This window comes from Hermetia illucens, chromosome 1 (assembly GCF_905115235.1).
Source record: "Hermetia illucens chromosome 1, iHerIll2.2.curated.20191125, whole genome shotgun sequence".
Lineage (NCBI taxonomy): Eukaryota > Metazoa > Arthropoda > Insecta > Diptera > Stratiomyidae > Hermetia > Hermetia illucens.
This window is the reverse complement of record NC_051849.1, coordinates 72,946,729-72,973,147: the sequence shown is the minus strand read 5'-3', so window position 1 is coordinate 72,973,147 and position 26,419 is coordinate 72,946,729. Positions and strand designations below refer to the sequence as shown.

The following is a 26,419-nucleotide window of genomic DNA, read 5'->3' as shown; positions in this document are numbered from 1 at the left end:
TTTCATATATATATAATTTCATTTCATCCACAACTTCTTCTCCATTTAAGTCCTATATTCGTAGCTTCTTATGGTAATATAATAATGCCATCATCATCATTTCCTTTTTTTATATATTTTTATTAACTTATAACATTCTTAATTTTATATATATAATAATAATTTATTGGTTATCGTAGATGCCCTGTCGGTCCAAGTACACATTCTTCAAACAGTTTTTGCGTTTATATTTAATAATAATATTTTTTGATTTTTTTTTAAATATCTTTTTCCCTCTTTTTTGTTATATATTTTTAGTATGAATTTATTTTATTTTTTTTTCTTTATATGATAACGATACTATTACAAACAACTAACTTAAACTTTATGTTGTGTTTTTCATATTTTTAAAAATTTTTATTCTTGTTGTTTTTTCTTTTATATATAAATAGATATTATCGCGGGTGAACTTCTGTAAGTGGATGTTTGGAATTTAAATTGATTTTTTTCATGATTCTCACTTTAAAATGTGTGGGTTGGATTAAGAAAAATTTCGGTTTCTTTCTTTATACAAAAAGTTGTCGTGATTAAATATTTATTAGAAATATAAGTTAGAATTGTTCGTTTAGTCTGCAGGAAAGTGGCTCGCTAAAAAGCATTCAGTCAAATCTCAACATCAAATTTGAATGAAATTTTAGAATTAATATGTACGCCTGCCATGTTTGGGTTGTTTGTGAATTGTTTGCTTTCATGATTAATCTTAAACCTGAATACAATATATGACCATTTTAAAGCGCTAGTATAAATCACTTTATTCATACTTATATCAACAGATAATTCGCCAGTTGGCCGAAGAACAGAAATTTTAGAAAAAAGCAAACTTTTCGGAGCTTTTTTCAATTTCAACGAACCAAAACCACACTTTACAAAACAAATAAAGTTTGGAGGTCTCTGTGGCTCATATAAAAATATTTGGGAAGAAGGTTTAGTATCTATGCTTCTAGGGAATCATAATGAAGATTGTACTCCAACACCGACCAAAAGTTAACGGCGCTATGGTCGCGCTAGTCTCTCAACATCTTTGTCCCGGATTCGAGTTATGGTTCGTTCCACTCAAGGCATCCATTAAAATGAAAACGTCTTTTGAGATTGCTAAGCATATTTATATAGCAGCATAAAGGAGCTTACTGTTTTTTTTTTGTTTTTTAGTCGGGGTCTTGAAGCGTGCTAGAGTACATCATTCAAGACCGTAACAGTACGCTATAAGCTTAGAACGGCGTTTAATTAAAATAGTCATGAATTTGATTAGTCAATTGCTAAAATGATCCCATGCCATTATTGCTAAATTCAATTTGTTAACATTTGTCCTAGCTCAAAGGATGTGGTTATCACCTGTACAAGTTACAATAATATGCTCATTTCTCACTAAATATGTTGAATATAATCCCTCGCAGGCCGGTTAGAGGCTGTGTCGCATCTGCAGTTAAGCAGAAATTACTACTATTCTGCAATTTTAATCCTGCAGGGACGATTTGGCAACGATTGGCAGGCAGCCAGCAAATATTTGGACGCGATTATCTATATAAAAGAAGCTATGCTGGCGGTTTGAGCAAGATGGGATTTACAACAAGCATTGGAGCAATTGGATAGGAAGACTTTGTTTAGAATAATCCTTAGAAGCTACTAAGGAGTTTCTGCAGTCGGTAAACTTTGCAAGAGGGACTATTCACTCTTTGTTTGCCGGACGACGGTCAGTTGTAAATGGTCGTAGATGGTGAAGTAGAAAAAACTACACAATCGAGAAAATGTAATAGCAAGATTCGTTGCTATAAACGGAGCCTGCGAACAGGTGTGGTTTAAAAAAGGAACACCTTGTTATTGATATGGGAAATCGGTAGTGTACATGCCGCAAAAATACGAAAGTTGGTAAATATCGCTGTATCACAAAATTTTCAATGGAATTACAAACTAATGTTGGAAGCATATGTATTGAGTTCGTTGTTCACGCTGCTTCCAAACGAAAGCATTGTCAAACTAGGTTTCTTAGCTTGAACTAATCAATCTAGAATCTAACAGAAAATTTTATACCTATATCATACTAGGTTTGGAAGTCTGTGAGACTATTAAGCGTTGTCTAAAAAAGGGAAAATCTCTGGTGGTTCTGGAGTACGGCTTGACTCCTCTAAAGACCAGAATTTTGTGTGAAATAGTTCCATGGTAGACGACTTCCTCAGAGCTCTTAAATGTTTGTTCGAGACCGATGACACACAGAATGGCCAGCTGTCAGTGAACGAATGTGAAATCATTTACTCAAGTGCAGTAGTGGGAGATATGCCGTCATGTTGCTGTTTAAAGGAAATCTCAATTTTTTTTAACTGAGGAACTCAGAAATAGTACATTAGTTTATTTTAAGCAGCTAACTGGTTCAAAATCCTGGTTTTCGATAAACATATCCTAAAACGTTTCAAGAGAATATCTATCGAGGCGCTATGCGGCAAGTGATCCCACCCTATCATCTGGAAGCGTGCGATGCCTGCTAATCTAAGTTGCAGGAGGATAGTAGTTTTAGTTCATACTAGAAGATGTTCTGGATGACCAGAATTTAGTCATTGGCTTGAACAGACTACTAAATCGTATGTCAATTTAGGAGTACCTTCTAACCGCAGTTTTTTTAACGAAACGCCTTCTGCATGCTTGGCCGTCTGAACTCTGCATCAACTGACAAGGGATGAAAAAGTGAGATATCTGTTTGCAGCAGGAAGACAAATAAATGATTTTTATTTCAGCCGGCTACTGAATGTAGCCGAGACTAGGCAAGGGACTAAGATTTTGATCAAACAGACGATTAAAATATTGGAGTCCAGCAGCTTTAATCAGCGTAAATGGTCAACTTTTCGGGCGGAACCGTTCGGATCCAAGGAGGCTGCACTATATGAGATACCGCAAAGCTAAGCGATTGCTGCGCTTGGCCTAATGTGCAACCCAGTAAAGACGATTCCTGTCTTGAAACAATCCAACATGATACGATAAAAAAGCTGATCAAAAGGTATCTTCTGGCAAATATTATGGGGAATTTCGGTCGCATTCAGTGGCTAGCCCCAATAACGATAGCTGGCAGGATATTAATGCAAAGAATTTCGAAATCGAAATCTTAACAAGCAATCTTGGAGTTTGGGACATATCAGACCGAAAGGTACTTTTGCAGAAGCTATCCTCTTACCGTTACAAACTCGTACGCAAAAGACTGGAGCTGGCGTACACTATAATTTTCAACAACTGTAATGGAATGCATGCCTACTGTGGAGAAGCACTAGTGAGATGAATATTTTTGTGCAGTACATAGTACTGTTACTTTCCAAATGGAAAAATGCCTGCAAATTTCCTTTATCATAATCCTTACTTTTTAGACTCCACAATTTATATATCATTCTTCTGATCTTTTTGCCTCGAAACCAATGACTAATGCAAAGAGATGCACATATTTAGGACTTCTCAATTAAATGCTCCGGAGTATTTATATTGAATCTGGATTTTATCGCCGAATACGAGAATGTTGCATTAAAGGCAGAAAATGTCGTTTTCATTCTAAATATTTCAGACGGCCTCCTTACTGAAAACAGTGGAGAATGTCCTGGATGAGAACATTAGCACTAACGTTGTAAATCCTAATACTTTCCATCCATGCCAATTGGCTTACCGAGCAGGATAACCAGTCGAAACTACCCTATGCTTTTGGCTCGTACAGTAGGTCATGGGTATTGTGGATTCCACGGCATATTGGGTTAAAAGGCAATGAGCAACAGATTAACTAGATTAACCGTAAAGGGAGAAGAAACGGCATTTTATTGACAAGAATCCATCGGGAAAGGCTTCTGACCATGACATTCAGAAAGGAAGGCTGAGAAAACTATACTGGGCGAATTCATAAGAAATGGCACCGTCTAGAGTGCTGCTGGGGACGATATGGACCAAAGCTCTCGCAAATTTTTTTTGGAGCTTACTAAGAAGAGTCTTATGGGACTGATAAATGGTACGTCCCTTAATTAAGTATATCGGAATTCAAAAGCCACAGTGTCAGTAAAAGCCCATTGACTTGACTAATTTGCTATTGAGATTTGATGAGGCTTGTTGTATACAAAATTAATATTACAAAATCTTTTTGGTATAAACAAATTATGCAGTTCCATTCATAAAATTTTTTCGTTGATTTTTGCACGATTTTAGTAAATTTATATCTTTTAATTCTCTTCTTTGAGGATATGTATAATTATTTTCGTTTATTTTTCGGGCTCGGGGAATTCTGTTGGAATTTCAGGAGTGCTTAATTGAGCAGATAAGCATTTTAAGCATAAGCCATTTTAGTAAAATAGAATGCTCAAAAGCTCATTGATTTGATTCCATAAAACTTATGGCTGTTTTAGTTCGCATAATTTGCAATTAATATAAAATAATTGTATCGAATAAAACAGCAATAAAAAATAAATAAAAATTACCAGTCATTCTAACAAATTTCCAAAATTATTATTTAACTTTAAAACCAAGAACCTATTTTATTTTTTTTTTGTTTAACCACAATCCGTTATAAATATTTTATCTTATTTTCTGAAATCTATAATCATTTTACTTTTTCATTTATGAACTAGGTTGGCAGTATTAAAGGTCTTTCTTTTTCTTTGCTCGTCTATATTTCCATTTTAATTGGAAAAATTTATTCTATTATTCACTTTCTCCATTGGGATGATATCATCCTATATTCCACTTACACAGTATTTAATTTGGCTGAAGAATTACTTTCAAAATTAAAATACATATTTCTTGATGTTTTCTACTTGGAAGCATTGAGTACTGAAATCAACCGGAAATGTTCTTTATAAAAATCTGGTGTTCCTGTTATGACAAATTTCGTTGGGAAATATGTTTTTATTTCGTCGATAATTTCAAATTTATTTCGGTGAATTTGATATTACTATTTTTAGTCTAAATGATTTCATAAACTATTTCATTATATATCTAGGGATAGTAAATTACTTCATAACAGAAAGTGTAAAAAAATAAATAATACATATAAAGAACTTTATATGCCACATGTACATGTAAAGTGCTCACCTCGAAACTACAGAAATAATTCTGAAATAAATACTTTATCAAAATGAACGGTTTCATTTTCAAAATAGCTTTTTCTTCTCCTTTTTAGTACAATAGTTTCCATAAATTTCATTTATTTTTCAGTTTTTTCACTTTATTTTCATTCTTTAGATGCATTTTATATTCATTTTTAGTTGACTTTTTTTGGTTGTTCATAGAATAATTCCAACAGTGCATTATATTCGTGATTTTCCTGCTTTTAGTTGTTTTTCCTTGTTTCTTGATTTTATCTAAATTTTCTTAAATTTAATAATTTTTATTATGTCCTAAGTAATCATATTTATTAATTTCATTTTATTCAATATATCAAATAAACTATATTTGTAGTAGGAGAATTGAAAATATTTCTTTCATCTATTTTTTTATCTACTACATATATAATTCAGATGGTGTGTATTTTCTTAACTCTAAACTTCTTTAGTTTTCTTTTATTCATTTTAAAGTTATATTTCATTTTACGTTCATACGAGTGATAACATTCAAATTTACAAACAACGAATAAATCTATGTAGAATATAACATAAATTCATAGCATATCCTTCAAAATGAATTATTTTTGAAAACAAGTTCATAATCTTCAACAAGTCCTGATCTATAAAGTGCTTGTGTGAAATTTGTATATTTATCCCTGTAGAACAAAATTCTTTTCGGTAAATAAAAAAGTATTGAGTTTTACCATCTGTTATTCTATTATTACTCTTTCGCGCGCTTAAATGAATAATTAACAGCAATTGTTGTAAAAATTGACGGAATCAGTAAATTATTCGAATTTCCTTCCCTCCTACTAAGTTGTGTCTTTATTTCATGTAATTAACGTAGGAATTTGAAAGATGGGAAATTAATGTCAAATACAATAGCACATGCTTGATAAAGATGAGTTCTCATAACTGATTGGTTAGCTCTTTAACGAAAATAACAATTAAAACTAGATGGGAACAATTAGAAACGTTTACAAGAAATAGCGCTAAAATCTACCATTTTAGTTAACTTTATTAATGTTATCTCTCCGAAAGAAAGTTTGCTTCAGCAGCAACTTCGGGAAACTCTGTTTATAGGCATGTTTGATTTCAATGAAAATCTAATAGTTTTAAATAAGAGAAGTTGGAAATAGAGCATATATTGAGGGGTTTAGATGCATATTTTTGTTACTGCTCGTTTTTAGCCTCGTGTCCAGGACCAGGACCAGAAAGGGGAAATCGTCATAAATATACCTAACTGGTATGTTTCCCAGAAATATAATAATTTTAAAATAATTATGGATTCGATGAAAGAATGCATCAAGTTTAACTCACTGTAATCTGCAAAAAATACGTATTTTTATTGTTCAAATTTATCACTTTTCAACATCTAATCACTCAATACATTGCGGCTCTATTTCCCTAAGTTATATACCTAAGCAGAACCGAAACGAAATGCATAATCCGCCTTCCTGTCCATCTCTAAAAATCCATTCGAAGTTATCTAATAGTTATATATCTTCCATCATTAGTTCTTATTTATTTTGTTTTAGATAGAATTTGTTTTTCTCTAGATACTATAAATTTTTTGCTTCAATTTTGAGAACAGTACAATCTGATATTTTTCAAGAAATAAAATAATAATAATTCTAATCATTATTACACTACTATCTTCATCGCATTGTTTTTGTATTGACTATAACCTCATCACTATGTGACTGACACGCATCGTTGTTGCAGCATGTTGTAATAGTTGTTGTTTTTGCTGTGTATTTTCATCAATCTCATATTCATGTTGTTGTTGTTGATACAACAAAACGTTAAGCTTTTTATAATTAGTCCAATTACAATATTCGTAATTTATTGGAATTGAAATGTTAACTAATAAACACCAGAAAATCGTCCAAAATATGAAAAATCGATACGACATTAATGTTGAACCTAGTTTAATGGACGATGATGCATAGTAGGGTATGGTGCATGGATGAGATGACGTAGGAGTTGTACTTTGAACAGTTTGGCAATTGGCTGCTGGTTCGGAAGGTGCATCGTCGTAGTCATCGTAGTAGTAGATATTATCAATCTCTACCAAACGACTCAAATCTAGATTTTCCGGATGTTGGCGCAACGCCGATGATGATTCTGAGGGTGAGGTTGAGGTGTGTTGAGATGCTGTAGTGTTTCCTGTGCGATTTGACTGATTTGAATAAAATAGATCACAGTGTGCACAGATTCCATCAGCTGGTGTGTCACAATATCGATAACAACAATTTGGTGGACCATTATTTGATTTTCGTAGCTGTTCCCCCGTTTCGAGGATGTTGTGGTCTGAAAGTGGACAAAAGATGTTTACTTTACAAATTACGAGAGTGAAAACATTTTCTATTTATTAAGTTAAGTTATTTCATTAACTAATATGGTTTGACCGCGTGGTGGTAGAGGAGGTAGAGCATTAGCCTCTCGATCTTGTTGTTCCGGGTTAGAATCCCGGTCGTAATGGGTGGGCTGTGTTCGGCTCTGTGCTCGTCTCCGCTGCGGTAACCTTATCACTTGCAGTGAAAATGCAGTCTCAAGGCAAATAAAATATATGGGAAAGAAAAATAACAGCAACAACTAATAGACGGCGAGGATGCCTTATACACTATAAAAGAGTGAACAAGATATGAATAGGCAAATAAAGTCATACGGTCAGTCAATGATAAACGGGTATTCGACTAATAGGCCATCTTGGGATAGTGCATTTATGACATAATCGGCAACGCGTTTGCCGTTCCTTCTCAATATGCGATCTATTCACTGCTTTTTCGCATTCTTATCAACGCTCAGGAATCTGACCCTTATGAACCTCTCCAGGTTCTCCAATAGTAGCATGGAGAACGTCACCGAGAACCAGAATAAATAATATTGGCGAGAGAGTGCAAGCCTGGTGGACTCCGCTTCGGAATTCAAATTCCTCTGAGATTTTATTTCGATGCAACATGTGTCTTCATAGAAGCCACTACTTTCTCCTGAATACTCGTTCAGCCTGAAGTCTTCCAGATAAATTCTCTGCCCATGCTATCGAAAACTTTCTCGAAATCGACGTAAATCAACTGCCAACATTGCTTCATAATGATCCGAAGGGTCTTAATATGGCTAGTACAGGGGGATGTAGGGCGGAAAACATATTGCTTTCTATCGAACAACCTTTTGAGGTGTTCTTTGATGCATTCTACGATTGCTTTGGTTATTCCCTGTATGGCAGCAGAATGAACCGCCTCTCCGATTGATGCACTTAAAACGGGTGACCCTTATCCCCTTTTACTATTTTTTGGGAAAGATATCAGTTTCTTAGTATTTGCGGATAAGTGTAAATAGCCGCTCCGTAAAACTTGCAGGAACCGCCCCGAAAGGTTTCGCAGCTTGATCGTCAAACTAGGCAGCTTTATTCCACGTGAGGGAAGGAGCAATTCGTATTTGCATTTCACGGTAACTAGCCATTCGATCCTACGCTAGGTGAACTTTATTGATTGTTGTATAACTGAAACTGTGATAAAGTCTTCCGTTCATCTCTTATTTTAGTAATTGGAGATAAGGAATCTACCGTTAACGTCCCTGACAAGACCGTCGAAAGGTTCGCCGCCACATGCAAGTTCCTTGGTGGGGTATAGCGCGTCAACCACACCTACGTGCCATCGTTACCGGTTACCAGAAATGCCCTACAGCATCCCCCGGTCGCACTCCTCTTCTACTGTGCTGCACTAAGTGCCCTTCGGGAGATCCATTCGTCAGCCATCCCGGCATGCAGATTCCACTGCGTAGTCCGCAATGCAAGTGCGCTCTTCTTTAATGTGTGACCTATCCACTGCCACTTCTGTCTTCCGATCACAGTGCGTTGGACTGTTTGAGATAGTGTCAGGCTAGTGCAAGCCGATGATACGACGCAGTTCACTTTCCGTGTGCTACTCCCAAATCGCAACACAGAAAGAACACTAGCACAGAACAGTCTCCACTTGATCTTGGTGTTGGGATAACTGCATTTCCAGATTTTAGACAGGGCAGTGAAAGCGAATCTACCGCTGTTAATGAGGCAGGTAACATCCTGAAATTGATCGACGCTTTCTATTCTATGCCCATTAATGCAGATAGGGAGAGTGCGATAACCCGTCAGACTAAGAACGTCGGTTTTGTTGGTGTTTATCTTGAGTACAACTCTACTCTCATTTAAAATCCTGAGCCATTTGTGGTGAAAGAGCAAACAGACGTCATCAGTGTGGTCGAGGTGGAGAAAACATATGATCATCCATTGAGTTCCTCCCCGTCCTCCGGACAAGGCAGCATGAAGAACGTCACCAATAATAAGAAGAAATAATAATAATAAATATATCCGTGACAGGATGCAACCTTGCCGGACTCGCTTTAGGACTCAAAATCCCGCAAGATTTTACCTTGGTGCAGAACGTAACATTTGGGCCATCATATGTCGTTCTGATAATAGCTATTCATTTCTCCGGAATTATTGCCACAGTGTTACACATATGACTTTCTTGTTATACATTCCACTTACAGATATGGTTTAAGATTGTGCCTTGTGGTCGTGAGATTTCTCTGCTTAGTAATCAATGGCTCGCTAACTAGGGACTCTTGTGTTGCTATCATGCAGCATTTATTCATTTCGAGGTTTTTTACTCATTCGGTCATAAATATCGTCTTTGTCAAACTGAACTGATTTTCAGAGAGACTTTGCTTTCAGTAATAATAATAATAATGGTTGGCGCAACAATCCAATTGGATCAGGGCCTTGAAGTGCGTTCGAGTATTTCATTCAAGACCATAACGGTACACTACAAAATTACAGTACCTTGTAGGAGGCAATGTGGTCAGAATTGCGCTTGCCCGAGATTATAACCCTGATTTGACTCTGGTACTCATTCACAGCTGAATCGACTGGTATACGACGTCAAAACACGATACAAATCCCACTGCCACCAGCCAATTTACTGTAGATTATTCATTTGAATAATTTTTCAGTATTATTTAGAAGGCATATTGGTCTGTGGGACGGGTTTGTGCGGCTGGGGAATGAGTACCACCTTTTGTTTCTTTGGCTGTGTCGGAAATTCCCCACTTTTCAGTCGTCAAGCAAATCCTCTCGCGAACACTGCTGTTTGAGAAGCTTTGATTGCGATACTATCATATTCCGGCGTCCTTATTTCCGCTTGTCTAGCTTAGGCCCCAGGGCTCCCCACGATGGTCTTGAATGAAGTCCTCTACCACCCTTCAAGCCCCTGATTTAATATGGGTTGTTGCGCCAATGATTATTAATTAATTAATTGGTGCTCTCTATTGGGGGTTGGGCAGCGCTAACAATCCTATATGGAAAACAAATTGTTACGAAGACACAAAAGGAGCCTCGGACTGGACCGATTATGCAACAACAAATCCGGCAGCGAAAGTGGACTAATATTTGCGCATTTTCTCATGGAACGTGCGCTCCCTGTACAGATCAAATGCTGTCCAGCAGTTAGCTTCGCTCTTTCGTAGCTTCCAAGTTTGTTTCATATTGTCCGCGAAGGAGCCGTAACAGTGTTCCGGTCAAATAGTGCGGCTATACCGATTATAAAGCGCGCTCGTTCATCCTTGAGAATCATTTACTAAGATTCTCTGTGGAGCGTACTTGTAATAAGGATGGTGGCTTGCCAGTAAGTTATACTTCAACGCAACGTTTTGAAGGAGAATCTTGCAGACGGCTGATGTACTCGGTACTGGTCAACATCCTGCAAGTGGATGTTATGTGCTGGGTGGTCTCCTTTTCACAGTTGCATAGCCCCCAACTGGAATTTGAGATCTGGGAATTATCCTGGATGGAAGTTAGGAATGATTCGGTCTCATAAGCTAGCACACCATTAGTCAATCATTTAGTGCAGGCATCGAAATCAATGCCTGGCAGCAACAAATTTTTGAATGTGAATCGGTTTCTCTTTCCATATGCCAATCCTCTGTTAGACTGAAGTAACATTCGACATGAGATCGCTTTCTTTGCTTTTTAAAGTGAAAGGAGACAATTTAGTTTCTGCCATGGCGGAAGCCTGATGTAATTGATTAGAGGATTGTTTCTCCAAGAAAAATTCAAAATTCTTTCGCTCTATAGACGGGAATGGCGAAGGTGTTGATTGCCATGATTTTATTTTTCGCCGCCAGCTCTGTTTTCAGGGCAAGATTCAGAGGTCATTCAAATTTCCCCAGTAACTCACATTTAATTGTTTGCTTGTTGCCTCGGCAACAAGGCCACAAGGCCACCACTCGAATCCGTACCCTCAATTTGGATGTTATTTCGGCTGTATCCTTCATTGTGTAGTGACCGCGGCTGCGCGACGGGAGCGGAATTTCATTCGGCTCTTTCTTAATCAAATTGCTTAAACAATGCATTTAATAGTGTGCAATTGCCTTAAAGTTCGCCGCAGATTGCACATTATTCAATGTATTCAAGCGAATTGATCTTGACAGGAGGGGAATGATTTGCCGCATCCGCAGGCGCATGCGTATGTTGCCGCAACATTGCCTAGCGAGTGAGAAAGGCTATGTAGCGGGAATAGAAGCGGTGCACGAACAAAGGCAGCGAGAATGTTGCTGGGAGGAGGTTTTTGGCGGGAAGGAGAAAAACGGGGAGTTTGTTTGAAGAACTGAAAGACGGCGGTTCGAGGAGCTTTTGGGTGGATGAGCAAGTTTTGATCTTGAGGAGAAGGCTGGTGGATTGAGGAAGGAAGGTGCAGCAAGACTGAGGGGAAAAAGAAACCGAGGAGGAGGAAAAAGAAGAGTGAGGACGGAGGATAAAGAAGAGGATGATTCATTCTAAAGTGAAGATTTTCGCGAGCAAAATAAAAGAATCCGACCGAGAAAATTAACACCACATCGTGCTATCGGAAGTGTAGTTTAAACGAAGATTCGGAGATTATATTCAAATCGTTTAATCGTTAATACATGAATAAAGTACAGAGTTTAAAACAAAGAGAAGAAAAACAATTGGAATAGACGAAATCATAACGAAAAGAAGTTAATATCTAATTTGCAGAAGTCTAGTGTCGAAATTTGCGCGTTGTGTATAAACAATTCCTCATAAAAGCATGAAGAACGAAATCTTAAAGAAGAAGTGAACTAACGTTAGTTTTGTGTCGTAGGACTATATATATTTTTTTTAGTTTTTAAATAATTTGAATTCAAAGACAAACAAAGAAATAGGTACCCGAAGGATCGGTCCGAGCTCGGAGTGACATTTGGGTAAGTGGTTGTTTATTTTCTTTTCTTTTCTTTTTTTTTGTATGATTTTTAGTTTATTTCCCTTTTCGTTGGTAATTATTACACTCTGGTTATTTATTGTTTTTTTTTCTCTTATTTTATTTTCATTTTCTTTTTCATAAATTTACATTTTTAGTTAACTTTATTTTAATTTCTTCTTGGTTGTAATAATTTCTTTCTTTGTATTATGATCATAAGCGTAAAAAAAAATACATTAATGGGTGAATAATCAAAGGTAGTTTGAGGACTTCCTTCCCTTAGTTCCTCCTTACTCCCGCGGGATTCTTATAACAAGGGACATCCTCTAAAAAAGAATAACTGGCCGGAGGATGTCGAGGAAGGGTGGGAACCTCACCGGCCGCGCCTCGTTCAAGATCTGAGGCGGAAGGGACGGCAATCGGGAAGGTGATCCGTCGTGGTTTTTCCACTACTTGATCGCGGCACTCGGGTCCGGAGACAAACGGCTCCACGCGCGCGGTCGAGCCGTTTTTTTTTATTATTTGTATTTTCCAATTTAGCTCGCGTTCTGGTTTTATTCGATAGGCCGTCGCGAATTCTTACGTGAAATTCGATTTTAAAATCCGGTGCGGACCCACGCACCGGTAAAGACACGTTATTTTTAGTAATGAAGCGTGAGGGATCAAAGCGCTCAAAGGACCCCCCCACATTCCCGAGCCTGGCTAGCACAGAGGCGTGCAAGAACGTGTCGACCGAGAGCTTTGATAGAGCTGCAATCTTCGTGGGCGGACCTTCACGGTCAAATTTTGCCAAATTGTTTAGTTTTTTTTTGGGATAGCTCTGCCCTCTAGGTCGTTATCGGCCACTCAAGGGATCGACTGGATCTCATATCTCCATAATTATCATTACAAATGGCGCCCAACGTGGGGCCCAACATTTCCTGGATTCAGGCATAATTTATTATTTACAGGTTTCCTGAATCAAGTGGAAGATAGCCTATTCCGGCTCACAACTTCGTTTGGTGGTGTCGGATAGAGAATCAATAGATTCTCAATATTGTTCCCGGCTAGGCTCCACGTACACTTGTCTTCAGATTTCTAGTTTTAGGTTTCACGCCTTTTTCCCCGGAAGCAAGTGTTCCTAAGCCTCAATTTCCTCTCCCACCTTGTAACGTAGAGTTTCCTGCCCTATCCTTGGTAGAATACCAAAAGAGCTAGTCGTTTGTTGTGTTTGTCTTGAGACTTTACGTCTCGTAGGTGATTGCCTCCCAGAAGTCTCTGGATCTACGGGCCTTTGCGGCTATAAGCTGAAAGGTATTGCCGTCCGAGCTTCTGAGGAGTGTCCTTCCCTACCTTTATGTGAAACGACTATCTCTTCGTTTCGGAATTTTGAAGAAAGTTAAATATTCTTTCTTCTTCGTAGGGATGAAGTGACGGGTGAGATGGATCCTTGATGGAATACGGAGGTAGTCGGCTATATGCTGTGCCATTCCGTCCTCAATGATTCATCTTCACTTTGTTCTCTGACTCCAGACGAGGAAGATTGAATTCTCGCGTTCCCTTTTTGCTTGTGTTCTTTTATTTAATATTCTGCGACGGGGAGCAACTCGATTGTTGTCTCTTCTTGGAAAACACTGTGTGTGGAAGTTCTGCACACAGATGAGGAAATTTATGAGGTTGGGATGGCATTTTGGTCATCCAAGAGTTTTGCGGGAGTTGAATATGGAGTTGAAAATTTGGAAGGAGAGGAGTCCTCGTAATACATTTTTGTTTCTTTCTTATTTTTCGCTGTTTTTTTTTTTCTTTTCGATTGATTCGACAAGTTTCACTTTTTTTCTTGCTTTCTTTTATATATTTCGTTTTTTTTCTTTTCGCTTCTTTTTCCTTTTTCTTTTTCCTTTTTCTTGGACTTCCTTTTGGTCGTTTCCAATTTTATTTTTTTTTAAATTTCTATAACGATATGTCTCATCAAAGAGATCACGGGTCTCGCGACCTTTATCGCCTTCCTTCCACGCTACCTCCAGGTCAGTGGAGCTCAGCTGAGCTTGACCTGCCAGCACGCCGTGACGACTGACGGTGGCATGAGGCGGCGAGGAGAGATCCTGTGGGTTGGGTTGATCCTTCCACGCGGGATGCTAGGGCGACGGACGCTTCACGAGTTGAAGGATTGGTTCGAGAGCAATTTGTCCCGCTTCGAGACTCGAACCCGAACACGCACTCAGTGCATCAGGCAGCTCAACATCAGCCTGCTTCAACTCGTGCAGTGCGTTTTGAAGACAGACGTGACAATGGACATAATAAAAACAATTTTTACGGACTTGACGACAGGTCCGGATCCGAGAACTTTCAACGACATGACGACAGATCCGGACTCGACTATATGTACGATTTTACCGACTCTGACGAGGACGATTCGCCGTATGGATGCCAGGCACGACCGCTTAATACTAAATCAGCGGATCGTGTTTATTCAATTTTGGCATCCTGGGACTTGGTTTTTGATGGCACATACAAAACTTTGCCCATCAACCAATTCTTGTTCCGCGTGGAGGCTTTGACCAACACAACCCTACAGGGGGATTTTGGCCTGCTGTGTACTTATGTACACACTCTTTTCAGAGACAGAGCAGCAGATTGGTACTGGGACTACCACCAGTCTGTCGGACGAATCGAGTGGACCTCTTTTCGTGAGGCTCTTCGCCATGAGTTTAAGGATTCTCTAGATGACTGGGATATCCTTGAGCTGATGAGGGAGCGCATGCAAGGTCCATCCGAAGATTTCGACAGTTATTATAAAGCTGTGCGTTCGCTAGCAAATAGGCTAGAAAATTCTTTAACGGAAGACAAGTTGGTAGAGTTGCTACGTCGTGGGCTGAGACCCGACGTTCAGAGGCAACTTCTCTATTTTCCGGCTAGTACGGTTCGCGAGCTGCGTAAGTTAGTGCAGCAGAGCGAAATTTTAGAGGAGCGTCTCTCAAGCAGGCTCTCTCACCAATTACACAGCTATTCTGCTGAATCTGAAGAGGGTGTTGACATAAAGAGCATCTCAGGAAATCCTCAGTCTGAGATACAAGATCGTGATTTGGACTTGGTCTGCTGGAATTGTCGGCAGATTGGACATTTGTTTGAAGACTGTTGGGAGGATCCCAAAGTCTTTTGTTTCGGTTGCGGGCGCCCGAACACTCGTAAGCCCGTATGTCCGAACTGTCGAGTTCCAGAGCCCCGCCCCAGTCATCAGGGCGTTCCTGCATTGGACGCACGTGACTGCGCAGGCGTTGCGACAACGTCTTCCACAGTAACTCCGAAAGTTACCGTGTTGAAGCGGTCCGACAAAATAGATATGACCTACCCGGATTTGACCCCACCACCAATTATTTCAAGGAAACCGATGCTTTCGGTTCTGAGGCCGTTGCACGTAAGACTGCAACAATATCAAGCGGCCAGAGAACGGATCTTCGGAGTAGCAGAGATGGCGACGAAAAAACCGAAGCGCTCAACTCTTCGCTTACGCCAATATTGGATGCGAATAATGCGCAACCGTCGTCTTTACTACTCTGCCATTCTCACGAGTCGGCCCAATAACGACATTCGCCCGTATGCGGATGTCACAGTCTTGGGTGAGCGTGTTTCAGGACTGATTGATACCGGAGCCACTGTAAGTTGCTTAGCTTCGGATTTCGCCCGGAAAATTATTAACGACGGTCGGTACAAGTGGGAGAGATTACGCATCGATCTCAGGACAGCTGACGGGACTAGCCACTCGACAGTAGGCAGAGTGTCAGCTGACATCACGTTTCGTGATCGGACGGAATCGATGTCGTTCCTCCTTATCCCGTCGTTAACGCAAAATCTTTACCTTGGAGCTGATTTTGTGCGCAAGTTCGATCTCGCACAGGACTTATTTGTACCTTCCGTTTGTTCTATCGAAAATGTTGAGAACGTCAATCAACACCAGTTGACGACACACCAGCGAGCAAGGCTCGAGGCTGTCATTGGCAGTTTTCCGTCTTTCGAGTCGGAGGGCTTAGGACGTACAAGTCTTACGACACACGTCATCGATGTCGGCGGTAACAAACCGATTAAACAGAGACACTTCTCAGTCTCTCCCGCCATCGAAAAGCTCCTCTACGAAGAGATTGATAGGATGCTGGCTTTGGGAGTCATCGAAGAATCGCAAAGCGCCTGGTCTTCGCCAGTTACCCTTGTGGTGAAACCTGGTAAAGTGCGACTTTGCCTTGATGCACGTAAAGTGAATAGTGTAACAGTGAAGGACGCTTATCCTTTACCTCTCATCGAGGGAATTTTCAGTCGTCTCCCGAAGGCTAGATTCATTACGAGTTTAGATCTGAAGGATGCGTTCTGGCAAATTCCTCTGGATGAGGCGTCCAAGGATAAGACTGCCTTCACCGTCCCAGGTCGGCCACTCTATCAGTTTGTGACCATGCCGTTTGGGCTCTGCAATGCACCTCAAACCATGCAGCGACTGATGGATAAGGTCATTCCTGCTCACTTACGTCATCAAGTCTTTGTATATTTAGATGACTTGCTGCTTATTACAGAGACCTTCGACCAGCACCTGCTGCTCTTAAGCGAAGTGGCTCTCTGTATGAGACGCGCTGGCTTGACGTTGAACATCCGGAAGAGCAAATTTGTCATGAAGGAAGTTCGATACTTGGGGCACATCATCGGTAACGGGACGATTTGTACCGATCCCGACAAGGTACACGCCATCAAAGATTTTCCGCGGCCGAAAACCGTCAGGCAACTGCGGCGGTTTCTTGGGATGTGTGGGTGGTATCAGCGATTTGTGCCAAATTACGCTTCGCTGACTGCACCGTTGACAGACATGCTTCAGAAGAAGCGTCAGTTTTGCTGGTCTGAGGAAGCTATCTCGGCCTTCGACGCTCTGAAAACGAGTCTCTCCTCGGCTCCAGTTCTGCACAGCCCCGACTTCTCCAAGCCTTTCGCCATACATTGTGACGCAAGTCAACATGGCATAGGAGCGGTGCTGATGCAGAAGACAGAGGAGGGACATGAAGTTCCTATAGCGTATATGTCGAAGAAGCTTACACAGCCTCAGCGAAACTACACTGTCACTGAGCAAGAATGTCTGGCAGCGGTGGAGGCAGTGCGCAAATTCCGAGCGTATGTTGAAGGCACAACATTCGAAGTGGTAACTGACCACGCTTCGCTCAAATGGCTGATGAACCAGTCCGACCTTCACGGCAGACTGGCCAGATGGGCATTGAAGCTTCAAGGATTCTCGTTCATCATTAAACACAGAAAGGGATCACAACATCTGGTCCCGGATTCTCTATCTCGCATGTATTCACCAGCGGAGGTGGATGCTTTGGAGAGAAATGGGAACAACGCAGACGTGGATTTTAATTCACCACATTTTCGGTCTGCGAACTATTTGCAGTTAATAGAGCGTATTAGGGAGAATTCCAACAAACTCCCTGATCTGCAGGTATGCGATGGATTGGTATACAAACGAACCAATCATGCTTCAGGAGATGAGATGCAGGAACAACAGGCTTGGAAGCTTTGGATTCCGGAGGAGCTGACGATGGAGGTGATCACCCGTGCCCATGATCATCCTTTGAGTGCACATGGGGGGGTTGGTAAAACCTTGGGTAGACTGCGGTTGTGGTTTTATTGGCCTAAAATGGTTTCACAGGTCAAGGACTATATCCGCAATTGTGAAACGTGCAAGACGTCAAAAGCTCCCAACCAAACGCTCCAACCTCTAATGGGAAAAGCGCTCATCTCCGATCGGGTATTTCAACGTTTGTATATCGATTTGATCGGCCCATACCCCAGATCTCGCGCCGGAAATATCGGAGCAATAGTCGTTCTCGATTCTCTCTCAAAGTTTTCATTTGTGGAGCCGATTAAACGGTTTACCGCAAACGTGCTGACAGAATACTTGGAGAAGAGAATCTTTCATGTGTTTGGAATCCCTGAGTCGATCACCTCTGATAATGGGGTACAGTTCAAATCCGTGGCTTTCAACGATCTTCTGAACCAGTATGGCATTCAACACATTTACACCGCTTTATACTCCCCGCAGGCAAACGCCTCGGAGCGAGTAAATCGCTCACTGTTGGCTGCTATACGCGCTTATATCGGTCCTGATCAAAGAGATTGGGATAACAAGTTGTCATCCATCAACTGTGCCTTGCGTTCAGCGAAACACGTCTCGATAGGGACATCACCCTATCACGTCGTTTTTGGACAAAGCATGGTCACCCATGGGAGTACCTATGCCCTCTTACGACGCCTGAACGCCTTGCCTGATGCTACCTTGGAGATCTGTTCTCAGGATAAACTTGCTATTCTGAGAGCAGAGGTTCAAGGGCGAATCCTCCAGGCAAGAGAGACACAGGAAAGGGGTTACAACTTGCGATCCCGAGCTCGTGAATTTCAGGTCGGAGATATCGTGTATAAGCGGCTCTTCAACTTAAGCAGTGCAGCAAAACGATATAATGCCAAATTGGATCAGAAGTTCGTGAAGGCGAAGGTCATCGGTCGAGTCGGAACGGTTCAATACGAGCTAGAGGACATGGAGGGTCGTAACCTGGGCATCGCTCACGCGAAGGACCTCAAGGCCTAATGTGGGTTTGGATCTCGGTCTACCTTTCCTTGTAACCGCCAACACCCAGCCGCTATCAGCAGTGAGGCCCTCACTGGTCTTCAGCTTTCTTTCCTCGAGCGGGTCTCGAAAACCCAGCTGCCCTGTAGTGACCGCGGCTGCGCGACGGGAGCGGAATTTCATTCGGCTCTTTCTTAATCAAATTGCTTAAACAATGCATTTAATAGTGTGCAATTGCCTTAAAGTTCGCCGCAGATTGCACATTATTCAATGTATTCAAGCGAATTGATCTTGACAGGAGGGGAATGATTTGCCGCATCCGCAGGCGCATGCGTATGTTGCCGCAACATTGCCTAGCGAGTGAGAAAGGCTATGTAGCGGGAATAGAAGCGGTGCACGAACAAAGGCAGCGAGAATGTTGCTGGGAGGAGGTTTTTGGCGGGAAGGAGAAAAACGGGGAGTTTGTTTGAAGAACTGAAAGACGGCGGTTCGAGGAGCTTTTGGGTGGATGAGCAAGTTTTGATCTTGAGGAGAAGGCTGGTGGATTGAGGAAGGAAGGTGCAGCAAGACTGAGGGGAAAAAGAAACCGAGGAGGAGGAAAAAGAAGAGTGAGGACGGAGGATAAAGAAGAGGATGATTCATTCTAAAGTGAAGATTTTCGCGAGCAAAATAAAAGAATCCGACCGAGAAAATTAACACCACATCGTGCTATCGGAAGTGTAGTTTAAACGAAGATTCGGAGATTATATTCAAATCGTTTAATCGTTAATACATGAATAAAGTACAGAGTTTAAAACAAAGAGAAGAAAAACAATTGGAATAGACGAAATCATAACGAAAAGAAGTTAATATCTAATTTGCAGAAGTCTAGTGTCGAAATTTGCGCGTTGTGTATAAACAATCCCTCATAAAAGCATGAAGAACGAAATCTTAAAGAAGAAGTGAACTAACGTTAGTTTTGTGTCGTAGGACTATATATATTTTTTTTAGTTTTTAAATAATTTGAATTCAAAGACAAACAAAGAAATAGGTACCCGAAGGATCGGTCCGAGCTCGGAGTGACATTTGGGTAAGTGGTTGTTTATTTTCTTTTCTTTTCTTTTTTTTTGTATGATTTTTAGTTTATTTCCCTTTTCGTTGGTAATTATTACACTCTGGTTATTTATTGTTTTTTTTTCTCTTATTTTATTTTCATTTTCTTTTTCATAAATTTACATTTTTAGTTAACTTTATTTTAATTTCTTCTTGGTTGTAATAATTTCTTTCTTTGTATTATGATCATAAGCGTAAAAAAAAATACATTAATGGGTGAATAATCAAAGGTAGTTTGAGGACTTCCTTCCCTTAGTTCCTCCTTACTCCCGCGGGATTCTTATAACAAGGGACATCCTCTAAAAAAGAATAACTGGCCGGAGGATGTCGAGGAAGGGTGGGAACCTCACCGGCCGCGCCTCGTTCAAGATCTGAGGCGGAAGGGACGGCAATCGGGAAGGTGATCCGTCGTGGTTTTTCCACTACTTGATCGCGGCACTCGGGTCCGGAGACAAACGGCTCCACGCGCGCGGTCGAGCCGTTTTTTTTTATTATTTGTATTTTCCAATTTAGCTCGCGTTCTGGTTTTATTCGATAGGCCGTCGCGAATTCTTACGTGAAATTCGATTTTAAAATCCGGTGCGGACCCACGCACCGGTAAAGACACGTTATTTTTAGTAATGAAGCGTGAGGGATCAAAGCGCTCAAAGGACCCCCCCACATTCCCGAGCCTGGCTAGCACAGAGGCGTGCAAGAACGTGTCGACCGAGAGCTTTGATAGAGCTGCAATCTTCGTGGGCGGACCTTCACGGTCAAATTTTGCCAAATTGTTTAGTTTTTTTTTGGGATAGCTCTGCCCTCTAGGTCGTTATCGGCCACTCAAGGGATCGACTGGATCTCATATCTCCATAATTATCATTACAATTGTCGGTATGTTTTCCCCAAACAATTGTTTTCATGCGACATTTCTCCAAACCCAATTGCGTGCCGATATTCCTGCTAAATTGGATGGTGATGTCCAGTAAGGAGTGACACCGATTTTCGTCTTTGGCATACAATTTGATTTTGTTAATACACATTAAATGACTTAATGTTCATTTCGACAATATCCTATCTTTAACTAAGAATCCGTATTTGCTTTCATGCAAAAATGGGATAATGCATTCAAAGCCAAACAAAACCATAGTGGGCTTAGAGAGTCGCCTTGGAAGATGCCACGCCTGATTGTATCTCTCCTGATGTTTCTGAGAATACCGATCGCTTCGGGCACTAATTTTGCATCACTGCTCTCAAGGGAAGAACCGCATTCGGGGTGATTTTGTGTAAGCTTAATACTTATAGTAACCACGAATGTGATATAGAGTCAAAGGCTAATTATAATCGATGTAAGCTGTCGAGATATTTCGTTTTTTTGTGGACAGCCTGCTTTACAGCTACCGTATCGACCATAAGCTGTTCATCATAGCCTCGGGAGCTTTTTTGCGCAACCTTCTTGCTAATCATCCATCAATTTATGAACATCAAGATATTTTCAGATTTTCGCACAGAGAACTGAAGTGAAAACCTTGTAGATGGTAGGAAGATAAGTAATTGGTCGATATTTTGAAGGGCAAGAGGCACTCTGTTCATTGGGGATGAAGAAATATATCCCTTCGGTGAAAGTGTGGAACTACTTTCGAATCGGCAATCATCTGATTAAAATGATATCCCAATACCCTGTGAGTCAGCCAGAAGTTGTAAGTCTTATCAACTCCTGGTGCCTTCCAATTACCTACCCTTTCAAGGACTGCTTCTACATCGACTTCAATTATATTAGGTATGATCATTACGGGAAGAGCCTCACGTATAACGTGTGGCAGCCACGCTGTTTCTACATTGTAACGGCAGGGATCGCTCCTTGATCCAGGTTGAAGTTACTTTCCCGACCTGAGTTAGCGAATTTTTTATAAAATCCTCTTTGGTCCTAGAAGAACAAGATATTGTCTGTCCTACGCTGAAAGCTCGTTTGATACCTTCGGATTCGATTGGAGCATACCGCAAGTTTCCGCCTTAGAACCTCGAGGATTTCTTCGATTGGATTTCCAAGAAGTGCTTGCTTGACTTGCCTCCTTCCTCAACTTTTTCGGCTCCTTTGTTTAGTCGAAATATCCGGAACGGTAAAGTCCACCTGCGCATACCTCTGCTATTGGACCCACGATGTTGATTACTGAGACGAATAACTGTGCCGCAGTAATCTCACTAGCCACACGATTAGCCAAAATTCTGTGAACGGCAGCAATGATGTGGGTTGTTGTCGAAGTAAATTTTAGTTTTGGGATCTTTGGTCTATTGTCTGAATTTCAGCATACTTTGTGAATGTAACTCAAATTATAAACGTCTTTACCCTGATGGAGTCCGTTCCAAATCTATGACACGGTAATAGGCGCGGACGATAAATTCGTTGAGTTGGCTGGTCCAAACCGGCATAACCGCGAAGAGCCACGTTGATCTTGTTGAGCGACTCCTAACAATGATGGGTTATTAAAACGTTTTTCCCAATTTCTTTCCCCCGAGTCATGGGGAATCAGACAGCCTTGCCACAGAGCCCAAATTTTGGAATGCTCCATGGTTATCTCCAAAGGAAGGGTAGGTATTTGGAGGGGTTCATCCCGGATTACGAAGTTTTTTAGGAGGAACACGAACAGAATGGAAATATTTTGATGGTTCGCTGCTACTTTTTTACAAGATTAACTTGCGATATTTGTAGCTGACCCAATGGGTTATGCTGATTTCTGCAACCCTTGAAACGCGTCTGGTCGCATGCAGCTCGGTGTTTATAACTCAAGTCGGAATTAAGCTAATACACCAGGCTACATCATATACCATGTATATATATATATATTGAATTTCTAATACATCACATCTCTTGTCTTCCTTGCGCGGTGCTAATTTCCATTGTTTTATTTCTTTGTTGGGTGATTTATTTTTGAATGATAGAAGGCATGTGCAATAGAGCATTGAAAAAGGTTTGGTATCGTGGAGAGCCCAATCAACAATAAATTACTAATTTCGAATGCTTTACCAGTTTTGCAATGTATTGAGGTCAATTTCTTTCTAATTACGACCCTTACGATTTTCAGAATCAAGGAATTTGAGAATAGATACATTGTATCTTCAGGTTTCGAAAATCTGAGTCAGTTGTCGGTATGCACGGCTTCCGCTAAGGAGTTGAAGTGATCCTTCTACAGTGGAAATTTTTTTTCCTTCATGATTATTGCATACTAATGGAAATTCTTGACAATACTTTCGTTAGAAATGTTTTGAATTCAATACGTTGTTGGTTATAAACTAATATTGAACATACGAGTTCATTCTTCATTTACAAAGTACGCCGGAATGAAAAGCCAATAGCTTGGCAAAACCTTCTCGAATTGCAGCATCGCTTTTGGACTTACAAGATAACAAATTGCGGTCAAAGGGTAGTATATGTCCCAGGGCGAAACGTCAATTGGTACCCACGATAAAGCATAAAGCCTGGGAAACGCCTGCTGAACTAACACCAACAGTAATACCACCAAACCCTATCTCCACGTCCACGTGGTGATCGCAGGGAGTTCTTTCTTAAAGAAAAACTGTAGACGGAGAAGGATTAAGGCGAGTCTCCTGGGACTAAAAACGGAACAAATTGTACCAACTGGTCCTCTAGGTTGGGGGTTGGGTAGGGCTAATAACCCTATATGGAAAAACGAAGTTCCGAATCCGCGGAAGGAGCCTCGGACAGGATGGATTTTACCACGACGTACCCGGCAACGACAACGGATAAACGATTCGCGCATTTTCTCATGGAATGTGGGCTCCCTGTATAGACCGAATACTGCTGAGCAGCTAGCCGATACCCTGCCCCAACAAAAGGCTGTTGTAAAGCGTTGCCAGAGATGCGTTCGACAGGGAGGTAGGTTCCTTAGTCAGCCAAAAAATGAAACCTGCATTTATGGACTTTAAAAATATAAGCGAAAGCCTATGCATTCTGGTGCTTGCGAGGCAAATTTTGAAATATAAGCGTCGTAAAAGTTCACACCCCTACAGAGGAGACTGCAGAGTCGAAGAAGGATATCTTCTACGAGGCAGTAGAACGAACCCTCGTAGCCTGTACCAAGTATAATATCCAAATCATACTTGGAGATTTCAATAGTCAAGTAGGGATGGAGGCCGTATTCAGGCGATACTTTGCCTCCCATAGCTTACATAGGGATACCAACGATAACGGACTGCGGATTATTCAGTTAGCAGTGTCGCATGAAATGGTTGTTGGAAGTAGCGGGTTTGCGCGGAAAGCGGTCCACAGACAAACGTCGGCGTCTCCAGACCGGACCGCTTTCAATTAAATTGCTGCCGTGCTGATTGAACGCGCCACCTCTCTGCCTTAATGAACGTCAGAACATCTAGGGGGTCAATGTAGACTCGTATCACTATCTCGCTGGCATAGTGCTCCGGGCTCGAATTACAACACCATCCGAAATCCCCTTTGGCAATCAGGTGATAGTGAATACTGAAGTTATTCACAACACAGCCCTCCGTAACACCTATAAGAGGGAAATGGATGCCGCAATAATCGCAGCTAACAGATGTCCTGGAGATGAAGCATCAACAAATGATCTTCAAGACTAACTGAAGAACGTTATTATTGGTGCGGCCAAAAACATACTTGACCTCAGCCGCATGAAAAGTCGGAACGGCTGGTTCGACGATGAATGTGAGTTAGAAACGGCATTGAAGAATGCCGCAAACCGAGTAATGTTGCATTCTCAAAGTACGCGGGCGCAAAGACTTATCACGAACTCCGTCGAGCGGAGAAGCGACTTTACAGGCGGAAAAAGGAAGGGAAGGAAGGGAAAACCAACAAGTCTGTGAACTCGAACCGCACAGAGAGCAACCGCACCAGGCGCGGAAGTTTTACCAACAAGTCAGCAGGGTGAAGCCTTCTACACCTCGTTGCTCATCCTGCCGAGATAAAGAGGGAAATCTGATTTCCGACAGTATGGGCATATTGAGGTGATGGATTGAGGATTTTGATGAACTACTCAACAAATGAAGACGATGGACAAATGCTGCCACCACTAAGCATAGAAGTCGGTACATTCTACAGGCCATACCAACCATAAGTTGCCAGAGACCGATGGAATTACATCCGAATTGGTTTATTATGGAGGCGACCGATTACACAACTGATGCTCACATTATGGGGCTGCGAATCAATGCCTGACATCTGGTAACGGGCCATTATCTGCCTCATACATAAAAAGGGGGATATTACACAGTGCAGCAATTACGGAGGTATCACGTTGCTAGGTACCATCTATAAGATATTCTCCGCTACCTTGCTAGGCCGGATAGCCCCATACACCCAGAACTTCATTGGCCTATATCAAAGAGGCTTCACTCCAGGCAAATCAGCAACAGTTCAGATTGTCTCTCTGCAAGCGATGGAAAAACTGTTGGAATATGGACATCAGTTGCACCATCTCTTCATCGACTTCAAAGTCACCTATGATAGCATAGTCAGGGTAAAACTGTACAAAGCCATCAGAGAATTCGATATCCCGACGACGATCTAAGACATGCGGATGCCCTATCGTGCATTCTTTTCGACCTCGTCCTGAAGAAAGTGATTCGCGATGCAGATGTAAATGCGAGAGACACCATCCTCTTCAAGTCCACCCAACTACTGGCCTATGCTGACGATATTGGAATCATGGGAAGAACAATCCGAGATTTACAGTCTACCTTCATCAAGACCGACCAGGCGGCGCGAGATCTTGTGCTGCACATTAATGAAGGCAAGACGCAACATCATCGGATCGGATTGGTCAAACGAGAACAATAAATATAGGAGACTACAACTTTGAGACAGTTGAAAATCTAGGGTCGAAAATCACAACCGATAGCCGCTATGATTGTGAAACCCGCGCACGATTGTTGGCTACTAATAGAGATTATTTCAGCTCACAAAAACTGTTTCGCTCAAAACGGCTCACCATAGGGTCGAAGCTCTTACTGTACAAGACAATGATTTTGCCAGTCCTTATGTATTCTTCGGAATCCTGGGTTTTTAGCAAAAAAACTGTGAACTCTTGGCCGCGTTCGAGAGAAGAATCCTCCGAAGAATTTTTGGCCCCCTTCATGAGGATAGATGATTCCGTAGCCTCTATAACGACGAAATCTACAAGCGATATCACGACCGTCTGGTTGTGGATAAAATCCGGCTCAACAGGTTAGGGTGGGCTGGTCACCTAATCCGTATGGATGAGGATGATCCAGCCCGGAAAGTCTATAGGGGCAATATCTATGGTTGAAAAAGAAGACGAGGCAGACCCTGCCTGAGATGGAGGGGATCCGTCGGCCAGGACGCCAGACAGTTTTCAGAGATATCGAATTGGTGGACCTCGGGGCAAAAGTGGTGTGTCTGGAGTTCCTTATTAAGGCAGGCCTAAACCGGATAC

General features: G+C 41.3%; 1 protein-coding gene across 4 annotated transcripts in view; it reads right to left on the bottom strand.

Moving 5' to 3' along the window:
- Positions 1-1,143: 1,143 nt before the first annotated feature.
- Positions 1,144-26,419, bottom strand: part of LOC119646219 — a 237,516-nt gene continuing 212,240 nt past the window's right edge. For all 4 annotated transcript variants that reach the window (XM_038046604.1, XM_038046601.1, XM_038046603.1 and 1 more), the window contains exon 6: positions 1,144-7,409. In XM_038046604.1, the coding sequence (XP_037902532.1) occupies positions 6,778-7,409 (632 nt within the window). In that variant the 3' untranslated portion in view covers positions 1,144-6,777. The remainder of the gene's footprint in view (positions 7,410-26,419) is intronic.